The 13,290-nt window shown below is 42.5% G+C and overlaps 1 protein-coding gene across 1 annotated transcript in view; it reads left to right on the top strand.

Annotated features, from left to right (window-relative positions):
• Positions 1–1,746: 1,746 nt before the first annotated feature.
• ANTXR1 (ANTXR cell adhesion molecule 1) overlaps positions 1,747–13,290 on the top strand; it is a 248,040-nt gene continuing 236,496 nt past the window's right edge. The window contains exon 1 of the mRNA XM_030921455.1: positions 1,747–2,271. Within this exon, the coding sequence (XP_030777315.1) occupies positions 2,120–2,271 (152 nt within the window). The 5' untranslated portion in view covers positions 1,747–2,119. The remainder of the gene's footprint in view (positions 2,272–13,290) is intronic.

Below are 13,290 nucleotides of genomic sequence, written 5' to 3' on the forward strand. Positions count from 1 at the left end.
GATGGTTAGGGTATTTTAATCTCCCTCCAATTATTTTTTCCGGAGAGCAATAATTCCCAAAGTATGGGCTTAATACATGTTACCTATGAAACAAGTTTCAAGGTCAAGTAAGACTGGGAAACACAGTTCAGCAATTTTTTTTTCCTACAGAAATTCTGAAGGCTTTAATATGATACTAGGCATATATTAGTGATCTTTTGTTACGTTTAAAATTGCCCCCAAACTTAGAGACTTAAAATACTAATAAAAATAAGCTTATTTCTGTGGGTCAGGAATCAGAGAATGGCTCAGCTGGGTGGTTCTGGTTTGGGGTCTCTCAGGAGGTTGCAGTCAAGATGTCAGACAGGGCTGCAGTCAGCTGAAGGCTTCACAGGAGCTCAGGGACCTATGTCCAAGATGGGTCACTCACAATCTTTGGCAAAGTGGTGTTGGCTGCCAGCAGGGATCTCAGTTCCTTACCACATGGACCCCTCCTTGGAGCTGCTTGCATGTTCTCACGATATGGCAGTGGGCTCTCCTACAGTGAGTGATCCAAGAGAGAAGGGAAAAACCACAACATCTCTCATGGTCTGTCCTCAGAAGCCACACACCATCTTATTAATTACTCACAGGTCAATCTCACCCAAGGTGGAAGGTGTGTGAATTCCAGGAGGTGAGAAACACTGGGTTCATTTTGGAGGCAGGTCAGTGCTATGCACGACAAATCTTCAAGACTGATTTGACAACATGATTATTGGTTAGCGGAGCATTCCAAGACACTAGGATTCCATGGTACAAATGTTGGGGGAACCACCATGGACTGTCACATTGAGGTGTAAGGGTCTGGGGGGCACACAAATGGAGGGGAAGATGTGTGTGTGGAGGAAGAATCCTGGGAAAACAGTACATGCATATGCACTGTGGGCTCCCAGAGTGGAAGACAATAGGAAGCTAGAACTGGGGTACCACTTGGAACTGGGGCTCAGAGGCTGATTCTCCAATTTAGAGAGGCTAGCACAGAACTTCCCTGCCAATTACAAACTGCTTGGACCGTCTCTACTCTTGTAAGCTGTTTACTTCCTTCATCCTAAATCAAACATAGAGAGAAAAAGTCAAAGTTCACAGGCTGAAAAGAAGAACTATTATCACAGAATCTCTAAAAGATGGAGATAGTGGCAATTTAGAAGGCTCAGCTGTTCCTTGCCGGGAGCAGCCCTGAGTACCACACTCTGTGGGCTGTTTGTGCTGCTTTCAGACCGGACCCCAACAGTCTCTTTTATGGTCCAGGCTAAGACCATGTAAGGTCACTCTGATGACTCAGACCACAAAGTCCTCGTTTTCCCCTACTCATCTGCACAATGGCTTGTTTGCAAAGGTCCTAGCCTGGGGAGTCGGAGTCACTATGGTTGGAGGAAACAAGTTCTCATCCAATGTTTAGTGACCTTATCAAAAGATGCAGGATAGGAAAGGAAAAGAAGGGATAGAAGGACTAGAGAGAATGGAGAGGCGGTCATGGAAAAAGAAAGGGAAAGTGCGTGGGAAGAAGGAAGGAGTAAGAAAACATGCACAGCTCACATGAGAATGGTAAGGACAAGGAAATTTATACGCGAAGCCTGGAAGCGCCCCCGCCGCACTCCCGCGGGTCCTACACGTGCTTTCGCCGCTTTTGTCCACAAGGTGGCAGCCTTTGAACTCTCTTCCTCGTAAGAACGAGAAAGGGGGGCAGAGAGGAAGGAGAGAAGGCAAAGCACTCCCCCCACCAAGAACAATTTGAAAACCCACCCCATCATATTTAAAATCTGGGACAAAGAACCGTCGGGACGGAACTCCTTCCATTGCAAAACCTCAGCGCGGCCTCGGGAGCGGCCCGGCGGCCCCGGCCCGAGACCGCCCTCCCCTTTCAAGAAGCAGAGGACAGGATTGGGATCCTTGAAACCCGAAACCCAGAAACAGCATCGGAGCGGAAACCAGAGGGAAAACCTTGAACTCCTCCAGACAATTGCTTCCGGGGAGTTGCGAGGGAGCGAGGGGGAATAAAGGACCCGCGAGGAGGGGCCCGCGGATGGCGCGTCCCTGAGGGTCGCGGCGAGTTCGCGGAGCGTGGGAAGGAGCGGACCCTGCTATCCCCGGGCTGCGGGCCATGGCCACGGCGGAGCGGAGAGCCCTCGGCATCGGCTTCCAGTGGCTCTCTTTGGCCACTCTGGTGCTCATCTGCGCCGGGCAAGGGGGACGCCGGGAGGATGGGGGTCCAGCCTGCTACGGCGGATTTGACCTGTACTTCATTTTGGACAAGTAAGTGCCGCGAGTTGTCCCCCCACCCCAGGCTAAGCGGGCGAGGACGCTTTCGCCCCTGGCCGGGCTCGTTGACAGGGTCGCCTGGGGACAGGCGCGCATCTCCAGGGGCGCAGAGGGACCGCGCGGCAGGCGGCGGCGGAGTGCTGCGCCTTTGTTGGGGCGCGCTCCTCCCAGCCTCGGTTCCAGAGCCCGCAGCCGAGGCGACGCCGCTTGCTGGAAAGGGGACAGACTTCTTTTCTGTCTTGCTTTCTGTGTCCCAGGAGCATGCAAGTGGCTTGGAGGCTGCTATTGTCTTGCTGAGTTTCTGTGACTCCCTCCCGTGTTGATGGGAAAGGCTTGCTTACCAAAGACAGAACTTGCAGGCACAGGCACTCCTAAAGTTAGAGGCTTGGGCATTTTAAAGCCAACTGTCGCATTTTTTGTTTTGTTTTGTTTTGTTTTGAAATGCTGTCCCATGGAAGGCATTATCTTTGCTCCTAATCATATAATGCATACTTCTCACCGGGCACTGAGTGAAATTGAAAGGCAGGGTTTCTTAACCTTGGCACTTTTGAGACTGAAGCCTGGTAATTCTTTGTGGTGGGGACTGTCCTGTGCGTTGTAGGATGTTTAGCAGCATCCTTGGCCTCTGCGCACTGGATGCCAGTAACATCCCCCGCCCCCCACTCCTTCCCTATTAGCGGTGACAACTAAAAATGCCTCCAGTCATTGCCAAATGTCCCTCCCCTTCGACTTGAGAACCCCAGATGTAGGTGAATTCAAGCTCTTGACCATTTGACTGGTGGGCTACCAGGGAGGTGCAGGAGCCCTGGTTTCCTTGCAAAAAAAAAAAAAATAGTGATTAGGCTTTAGGATTTGCTCAAGGGAGAGCTGAATTCTGACCAATGAAGCACTTCCCAAATCCCCATAAGTTTGCCAAGCCACAGTCACCCAAGGAAGCTTCATGCTATCTGCTGAAAACCAGCTTCAACGATAAAAAGCCCCTCATTGAAGATCCGTGCTCATTAAAACTGAGTGAGCTCTCCAGTGCCAGGAGAGGCGCTTTGCTGTTACAGTGGTAGGGAGATGGATTTCACAGACTGGAAAGTATTTAGGAGTTGGAAAAAGAGTCCTGCAAAATAAGCTGGCTAGCTGGACACCAAATGTGCTTTGCAGTTGCCCCTGGAGTTTGATTTTTCCGTAAAGGCTGTTTTGAACTCCAGATTCTTTGGATGAAAAGTGAGATTTCTTTTCTGCAGATTTATGAGAAGATGGATACTGAAAATATGCTCCAGTGCTAAGGAATGGAATTTCTTTTGTTACTTCTAGTGGCTGGGAGGACCAGCTCACAGACTCAGAGACAGTGTCTGAAAACAGTCGGAGGTGCTCCTCCTTCGTGCTTTTTTAAAAAGCCAATTCAGAATGATATTTAGGAAAATCTGAAAAAAAAGAGCGGGGGACAGAATCACCATGTCTCTGAATGGATAACTGTAGAGATACTAGAGAGATATGGATACTGTAGAGATAACCAGTTTTCCCCCAAATTAATTTAGAAATTGAATTCAACTTTTCAGTCAAAGTTCTGAAAGAGTTTGATGATAAGAATTTAACCAAATGATTCTAGGCTTATCTTAGCAAAAAAAAAAAAAAAAAAAAAAAAAAAAAGGCCGGGCGCGGTGGCTCAAGCCTGTAATCCCAGCACTTTGGGAGGCCGAGACGGGCGGATCACGAGGTCAGGAGATCGAGACCATCCTGGCTAACATGGTGAAACCCCGTCTCTACTAAAAAATACAAAAAACTAGCCGGGCGAGGTGGCGGGCGCCTGTAGTCCCAGCTACTCGGGAGGCTGAGGCAGGAGAATGGCGTAAACCCGGGAGGCGGAGCTTGCAGTGAGCTGAGATCCGGCCACTGCACTCCAGCCTGGGCAACAAAGCGAGACTCCGTCTCAAAAAAAAAAAAAAAAAAAAAAAAACAGGTAGAAAAAGCAGAAACATTTTTGGAAAAGAATAATGAAGCCATACTCTCTCTCCAAATATTAAAATATATTATAATGTAAATTAATAAAAACAGGATGGTAAAGGCCAAAGAATAGGTGGATAGAGTGGAAAATCTAAAAAGACAAATACGTGTAGATCCAAGTATGTGTAAACATTTAGTGGAATTTCAAATCAGTATATGATTCATTAATTTTTTAAAAAAATGGTTCCTGGACAAGTGATTGATAATATGGAGAAAGAAAAAGGTTAGATTTATACTTTACAAACCATATGCAAAAATAAATTTCAGAAAGGTTGAAAATCTAAATATTTAGAATGAAATGATCAAAGAACTAGAAGATAATTTAGATGAGTATTACTGTAATCTTAGGTTTAGAGCTTTTAAAACATGACAAGGAAGAAACCATAAAGGAAAATAGAGATTTGAATATATCAAAAATTAAACTTCTATAAATGAAAAATAAGCCATGAAAAATGTAAGAAGTTACAATAACTATTGCCACATAAATCACTCTCTTAAGATTGATTTTCACATATAAAAAGCAATAAAAGCAAAATCTCAATAGGAAATAGCCTAAATACATAATTCACAAGAGAAAAAAATATGAGAGTCAATAAATGAACCAAAAAGGTCATTATTAATCAAAGAAATGAAAAAAATATATAATTTTTGTTAGGTTGACAAAAAGTTTTTAAAAATTACAATATTCAGTATTGGCCAATTTGTTGGAGGTAGGCAGTGTCATAACTTACTAGGGAAAATGTAAATTGGTGCAGTCTTTCTAGACTTGCGCTGTCCAGTAGAATTTTCTAGGTTGATGGAAAAGTTCTATATCTGTGCAGTTCAATACAGTAGCTACTAGCCATATGTGACTCAAGCACTTGAAATGTAGCTAGTGCGATTAAGGAAGTGAATTTTTAATTTTATATAAGTTTAACTAATTTGAACTTTAATAGCCACATGTGGCTACCATAGTGTATAGCAGACAAGAAGATAATTTGGCAACATGTATCAAATGCTTTTAAAAAATGAGGGTCTACCTTTCCATTCAGCACCTAAAGAAAAAAATCCAAATAGTCACAAAGAAGTACCTACATATATGTTTATGGAGGTGCTGTTTATAATAAAATGCTGAGGATTACATGTGTCTAACAGCAGGGGATTTACAAAGATATGATCTATGTGTAGTATTGAACCTGCATTGCATGTTATACAAGCTTGTAAGCTATTTTGGGAGAAATATGTAATACTTAATATACTATATACTTTTAGATGAAAATGCAATTACCAGATGTCATCCGTGTTATGATTCCACCTGTTTAAAAAGTTAAACACACACATGTGTATGTCTCTATTTACCAATATGACAGTACTATTTGTCTCTAGCAGGTAGAATTTTAAATTTTGTTTACATGTTTTTCTTAATTTTTCTGTAATGAACATATATTACTTTTATATTCAACAAGAATAAGTTATTTTGAATTGGTTTTAAAAAATCACATCAAGTCTAACCAGCGTGCTGACTTCCAAGCCCCTTGCTATTATAAAGGATGCTGCTGCTTTTATATTAATCCTGGAGTAAATGTCTAAGTGCACCACAGGATTCTTTGAAGCACCCTGGGGACCTAAAAATGCTCCAGGAAAAGAAATGGTGGGGAGACCTTTACAGACATTCAGGTGGATTCCTCTGACTTCCTTTAGCTGTTCTATTGCTGGAAGAGAAGGATATTTTTGTGCTGAATGAAAAACTTGCTAGAACTTGGTGTGATAGTGCACACACCAACAGCTTACCATCTCGATCCAGGCTAGTTTATGAGATTGATGAGTCCAGAGCTGGGGGATGGGCCAAAAGGCAGTGGTGGCAAACAGACCCCTGGGTGGTCGCCAAAGACATGATCTTCTGTCCTAGAAAGAACCTCCTCACACAGTGCTGTCCAGCACCCAGCCACAGCCAGAGTGGAAAGTGAAAAAATGCTGACTCATTTTTCCTTGGGCTTCTTAGATTCTTTGGCTGGCAAGACACCATCTACAGTCTGAAACCAAGGGGTCATGGGGGACTGAATCCACCATTTTTCTCCCAGTCCCTGCAACTCCTTTTCCCCTGCAACTGGTTCTCTTTTCCATGACATTAAATCTCAGCTCATTTCAGCTTTAAGCAAGCTGCGTCTCTGGCCTGGAGGGAACCCAGATTATACATTTAATGGAACGTCATGTTTTCTCAACCAGGAGCAAAGACTTCATAATGATAACCTAGAAAATACCACAGTAACACAATAGGGCATTATTAGTGGCTTTGGCGACTGGGCTGATGGACTGGGCTGCGCAAGGCTTTATACTGATGGAATTTCATGTTCACTTAAACATGCTTTTCTGGTTATAGTCAGGAAAAGCAGATTGCTGGGAATTCAATCAGGGATATGAAAAGTTAGATTTGGAAGGCTCTGTTCAACAAAAAGCAAAGACACAGCTAGCCTCTTTTAAGTCTTCCGGGGGATCTTCCAAGATGAATGCACCCATTTGACCAACCCACAGACATAACTGTACCTTCCCTCTCTCACAGCATCCCCCCACCCTCTGTTATTACATATATGTTTATGTATTACATATTGGCCTGTTTTACATGGAGCTATTTAGTCACTTGAATGGAGAAAGTGGATTCTGCATCATGAATCTCAAGTGGCTGACTACGTTATGTGTGCCCTGAAGACTTCAAAACTAGAATGTGGGAAAGAGAGCAGGAGTGGAGATAGTGGGCTGGAAGGCAGGAGTAAACGCTGAGCAGCTTTATTTATAGGACTTTCCAAAGCCACTGCCTGTCATTCATTTTCTGCACCTAATAAATCCTTATGTGTCTAAAGGCCCCCCACAGGCTCACCATGTGCTCCTTCCCCATAAGACCTCCGACTCCGCCTGCCACTTCCCTTCTGTTCGGCACCAATTTTCTCTTTCTTCCACTGTACAAAGGGACTCCGTGTTGCCACTCCCCCAGAGTTCCAACCACAGCACCCACAACTGGTTGATGCCCTGGTGGTGCTGATTTGCAAGACCACTATTATATGTTGTACTCCAGGGACAGGATCATCAGACAGATTTTTGTAGCATTAGACTGGAAACTTCACCACCAGGTATTGTATTGGCTTTTTTCTGGGAAAATACCTTCTGAGTTCCCAACTACTAACTTACAAAAGAAATACTGGATTGGGAACTTGTGTGAGTCTTGCAGACTCATGCTCTCTCACAAGGGTCCCAAAGACAACCTTGTTTGTTAGGTAGAGCAAGCATGACTGTCCCTAATTTGAAGATAAGAAAACCTTTGTTCGGTCCACTGGGTTAAGTGACTTGCCCAAGGACCTAGGATTAGATAACGACAGAGCCAGGACAGTATCTGCCCGTGACTCCCAGACCAGCTCTTTCCACTCATCTTCTCTGTACCGTTGGGCCATAATGAGAAGCACATGGCAATACAACTAGAGGAACCGGGTAGATTCCAGGAATGCAAAATCCGTGCATCAGAGTTTCAGTAAATCATGGTGCATAAGGTGATCAAAGTTACTTAACTGAGGAGCTACTGCTCTGCTGTTAAATCAGCTGTAGTTGATGGAAAGTATCAGGAACTCCAGCTCCCTGCAATCCAGAGAAATGCTCCAGAGATCTGGAGGGTTATTTAATGAGTCAGACTTTAAGGTGTGTTCAGGACATTTGATTATGATAAATTAGTAATTTGTTCAGACTGAATCTGATGGAAAAGGGAAACGAGGTCTGTAAATATGCTAAAACACACAGATGTAGCTTATTTTCAGAAATACATTGGAAGATGGCTTAGTGTCTACAGAATTGACTCTGAATAAGGAAAGCAAAGAGTTCAATAGAAGGCACCTTGAAGATGCTACAAGATATTTTATATATTTTTGGATTTTAATTCATATAAATCTTGTATATTTATTGTTAATTTCATTCCTAAGTATTTGATCATTTTGGTTATTGTAATGGGAAATTTTCTTCTATTTTAACTTTTAACTTATTTGCTCTTAGACATATAAAGAGTACAACTATCTGTTTTTGATTTTGTTGTGAATTATTTTACTCTTTAAAATAATTTCCTAGTTGATTCTCTTGGGTTTTCTGGATGTATAATCATATAATCTGCAAATAACAACTTTATCTCCTCTTTTCTCATTTCATACTCTAATTTCTTTTTCTCAACTTTTAAGTTCATGGGTACATACAAACCTCGCATTCTGCATATGTACCCCTAAACTTAAAAGATTTTTAGAAAAGAAATTACATAAGAATATGTCATGCAGTTTTGTTGTACAGATTATTTCATCACCCAGGTATTAAGCCTAGTACCCATTAGTTATTTTTCCTGATCCTCTCCCTCTTCTCACCTTCCACCCTCTGACAGGCCCCAGTTCTGTTGTTCCCCTCTGTGTGTCCCTGTGTTCTCACCGTTTAGCACCCACTTACAAGTGAGAACATGCAGTATTTGGTTTTCTGTTCATGCATTAGTTTTCTAAGGATAACGGCCTCCAGCTCCAACTATGTTCCTGCAAAGGACATCATCTCCTTTTTTATAGCTGCATAGAATGCCGTGGTGTATATGTACCACATTTTCTTTGTCCAGTCTATCACTGATGGACATTTACATTGATTTCATGCCTTTGCTATTGTTAATAGTGCTGCAGTGAACATATGCATACATGTGTCTTTATAATAGAACAATTTATATTCCTTTGGGTATATACCCAGTAATGGGATTGGTGGGTCGAATGGTATTTCTGTCTTTAGGTCTTTAAGGAATTGCCACACTATCTTTTATAATAATAATTTTAAAGGGCATCAGAAAAATAGTTATTGGGACCAGGAATTTCTTTTATTATTATTATTTTTGTACTGAGGTGGACTTAATGCTTGGTTTTAAATGCTCCTCCAATTAAGTTCCACATTTGGAGAGGGCCTTTCAGGCCAGGAAATAGTTGGTAGGACTGCCTGCAAATTGGATGGGTTGGCATATGGGTCAAAAATAAAAATAAATAAGGCAAAACTGTTTTGTTTTGTTTTGTGTTTCTGTGTGGGTCAGCCAGGTAACTACCTCTGCTTTATTTAGCTGTGGAGACCTGGTTAAACTCAGTGTCAAGGAGCATTGGAGGAAGGCACCTGTCCCAAGATAACCTGTAATTGTGTCCAAATGCTAAAGGACTCCTTGTGGTCCAGAAACAAATTCTGGGATCAATTAGGGAGACTTGGCTGTAACATAAATGCAAATGGGATTTGCTCTATGCTAATTTAGAACGTGTGTCTATGTTTGGTATGCGGCCAAGAGACTGGATCTCGCCTCTCCCATTGATTACTCTGCAATAAAAGACAAAGAGAATACTTGAACATTTGTTGACATGTTTTTCAGACACGTCAGGTTCATACTGAAAAAGTAATTAGATTTCTCCAGTTTGACTCAGCAGATTTCTTCCATTCATTTGGCATAGATGACGTACTCAGTTTTGATCACAAGTGTGTATTCCAATACAGGCGTGGATAAAACAACGCCTATTGCAAGCAATGTCCTGCCATGGGAGGTGCAAGGAATGCAAAATAAACAGAAAGAAGTCCCAGGCTATCAGGTTTTTATGGAGAAAAGTGTTAGAAGGACTCCAGGTAGCCAAAGCTAAAGACTTCAATGAGGATTTGGGAAAGGGGCCAAGTAAAGTCAATTTTAGATCAATAAGAAATAAGACGTAACATTTACTGAGCCCTTGCTACCTGCCAGACACTATAGTAAACACTTTGCCTGTATGACCTTGTTTAGTGTTTATAACCTCCAGAAGGTCTGTACAGTCATCATTACTATTTCACACATGAGGAGACCGAGGTTTAGAGAGGTTACCCAAGGTCACTCTGAGTGGTGAAACTAAGCCTCAAACCGAAGCCCCTCTGACTCATGATTTATGCACAAAGATAAAAAAAAAAATCTAAATATCCAAAAGAACATTGAATCAATCAAGGTAGGTCAGGTTATGCTGTGGTAACAAATAACCCCCCAAATTACACAAAACAACAAAGTTTTATTCTCTGCATATACTACATGTCTGATAGGAGTCAGTGGGGCTCTTCTTATGGTGATGGTTCTGGGAGCCAGGCTGGTGGAGACTGCTTCCTGATACCTCCTGCCACCATCAGGGCTGCGAGGGATGAGAATGCTAGATGATGTCTGGCTGGCCATGAAATGCTCCAGCCAGCAGTGATGTGTGTCCTTCTACTCACAGCCCATTGGTCAGAACTGGTCAGATAGCCTCACTCTATGGAAAAAGACTTGAAGAATAATCCTCCATGTGACTAGATGGAAGGAAAAGCCAGATATGGGTGGACAATAAAAGCTTCTACTGAAAACCTATAATTATAGTTTGCTTTGGCTTGAATAAGCAAGAAAGAAGTAGCCATTGAGAGAGAATAAAGAGATAAGACTTCTGGAGAAAGCTCAGTTTTGAGCCATGTCTTGGGTATACAGCATTCACCAACCTAGAATTACTGTCAGACGTGATGTTTCAAATGTGCCCAAGAGGCAATGGTAGCTCCTTCTCTTTTCCTCCCTTCCACATTCTCCCCATACTTCAGGTGAAACATTCAGTGAGGTGGGCAGGGGATTAAATTAGATTAAATGGAAAGTAGAAATGGAGATTAGACATGCTCTCCTGCCACCTAAGTGTTACATGAATATATTTGAAAGACAAAACTCTCTTTTTCCATAGTTTATGGAATATGAGGGAATTTGAAAGGTTGGGGAAAGACAGCAGCCCATGGAACACAGACCACTGCAGCAGCAGAGCTCAGAGAATGCCTGTACACTGCAGGGGCTGATTCTGAGTTTGAATCAAGAGTATCTGGGCTCTAACTCGTGCTTCTCAATGAGGGTGCTGCTGGCATTTTTGGTGGGACAGTGTTTCACTGTGATGGACTGTAGGTTGCTTTAGCATTCCTCCTCCTTGCTTTCTAAATACCATTAGCCTTTCTGGTCATTGCGATGACCAATACATGACAGCCTCTATACTTATTTCTAAGGTTGGTACTACCTTGGTTGAGAACTCCTGACTAAAAGAAGGCAGGGCAGAGCAGGGCATGCCATTGATGTTGATTCCTAGCACCCAAGAACCACATCTGGGCATTTATCTGAAGGAATAAATTGGGAGGCTTCCATGATAAGACCTCCAGTGGAAATTGTAGACCTTGGGAACGAATATGCTAAACTAGTGGTTCTCAACCAAGGGCCAGATCACTACTTCAGAGGGTTGAGGAGGATATCTGTATTCTGGAAAAGCTTCTCAGTTGATTCTGATTCAGGTCCCTCCCTCAGTGAGTCGTAAGACTGAACAGAAAGACAAGAAAAGCTGCCCCATAATGATGGCTCATGCTTATGGCCTTATGGTGGGGATATAGCTGAGGCAACACACACCTTGTAGCTGGGCTACAGGCAGAGCTCTTATTTTAGATGGTGGCAGAAGAAGCCACATACAATATGAAGGCAGAAGAGCAAAGGTCACTGAGAGGCCATGTTTTGCCCTTCAGTGTTGCCAGGTCCTGCTGTGTGTACATATACATTTAAGCCATGATATTTACTAGCCAGGACACTCCTTTGCTTCCTTTCTCATAAGTCTCCCTACCTGAAATGTGCCTCACGGGAATGCTTAACACAGGGCTTAAGAAGGCCAACTTCGGAATCAGGCATCTGCAGCTTCAAATATCAGCTCAACCAAGCATTGTGACCTTGGGCAAATTATTTAGCCTCTCTGAACTTCAGTATTGTTAATCAAATAGGCATTAAAATGTCTGCCTCACAAAAGTGTGGTAAAGATTAAAACCTTTAATTAATCATTTGGCACATGAGTGCTGAGACGATAGATGGTGATGGTGATGGTTATGGTGGTGGAGGTGGACGTGATGATAAGGATGATGGTGATGGTGGTGATGGTGATAGTGATAGTGGTGATTACGGTGATGTTGATAGTTGTGATGAAGATGATGATGGTGATGGTGATAAGGATAATGGTGATGGTGGTGATGGTGACAGTGATAGTAGTAATGATAATGGTAGTAGTGATGATAGTGATGGTGGTGGTAGTGATGACAGTGATGGTGATATGGTGATGATGGTGGAGGTGGAGGTGATGATGATGATAATGATGATGATGGCAGTGGTCATGGTGGTGGTGGTGTTAGCAATTACCCCTGGAGAAAGAAAATATGGTCCTCTAACAAAAGATACCTCCATAGATTCCAAGCAGGACTGCCTGGCTAGGATAAGGAATGTGTCAATTCAATATTTATCAAGCTGTGCTAGACTTCTGGAATCACTAAATGCCTAAAACAAGTGCCAGTTCTTAAGGAGCTCATAGTTTTGTAGAAGAAATGGGGAAACAATGAAATAATTTACTTTTGGTTGAGATGAGAGGGAGGAGGTGACTTTGAATCTGGAGCTTGGAAGTTGATCAGGATTTTGTCAGGTGACAAAGTAAAGAAAAAGCCAACATTTAGGAAAGCAAACTAACACACACTCTTTGTGATATGAATGTGACAGGGAAATAATATTGAAAGAGTTTGGATTTTATTCCATCAGGAATAGGTTATGAGATTAAAGGTTTCTAAGGACAAAAGTGTCAAGCTTATGTATGTGTTTTAGAAATACATATCTATCATCTATGTTTGCAGTGGGAATGAGGGGAAAAAATAATAAATGAGATTGGGGGTTCTTTTGTATTAAGGATCAGCAGGATTGGATGAGCCATTGGCTGTGAGTGAATGGGAGAGGGAAGGGTTGCAACAGTAAGGAGCAAGCATCAGAAGGAAAGAGAAGTTGGTGTGAACATGCTGAGTCTGAACGTGTAGGGCATGTGCGTGGAGATGTTGAGTAGGCAGTTGGCTTAATACCCTGGAGCTGAAAATTAAAATTTGAGTGTTGTAAGCCCAAGGGTAATAGTTGAAAATGCAGGTATGGATAATAAATAATATCAAGATAATATCAGGATTTTAAAATGCCAAGAAGAGGTGGAG

The sequence above is a fragment of the Rhinopithecus roxellana genome, chromosome 17 (genome assembly GCF_007565055.1).
Source record: "Rhinopithecus roxellana isolate Shanxi Qingling chromosome 17, ASM756505v1, whole genome shotgun sequence".
NCBI classification, from domain to species: domain Eukaryota; kingdom Metazoa; phylum Chordata; class Mammalia; order Primates; family Cercopithecidae; genus Rhinopithecus; species Rhinopithecus roxellana.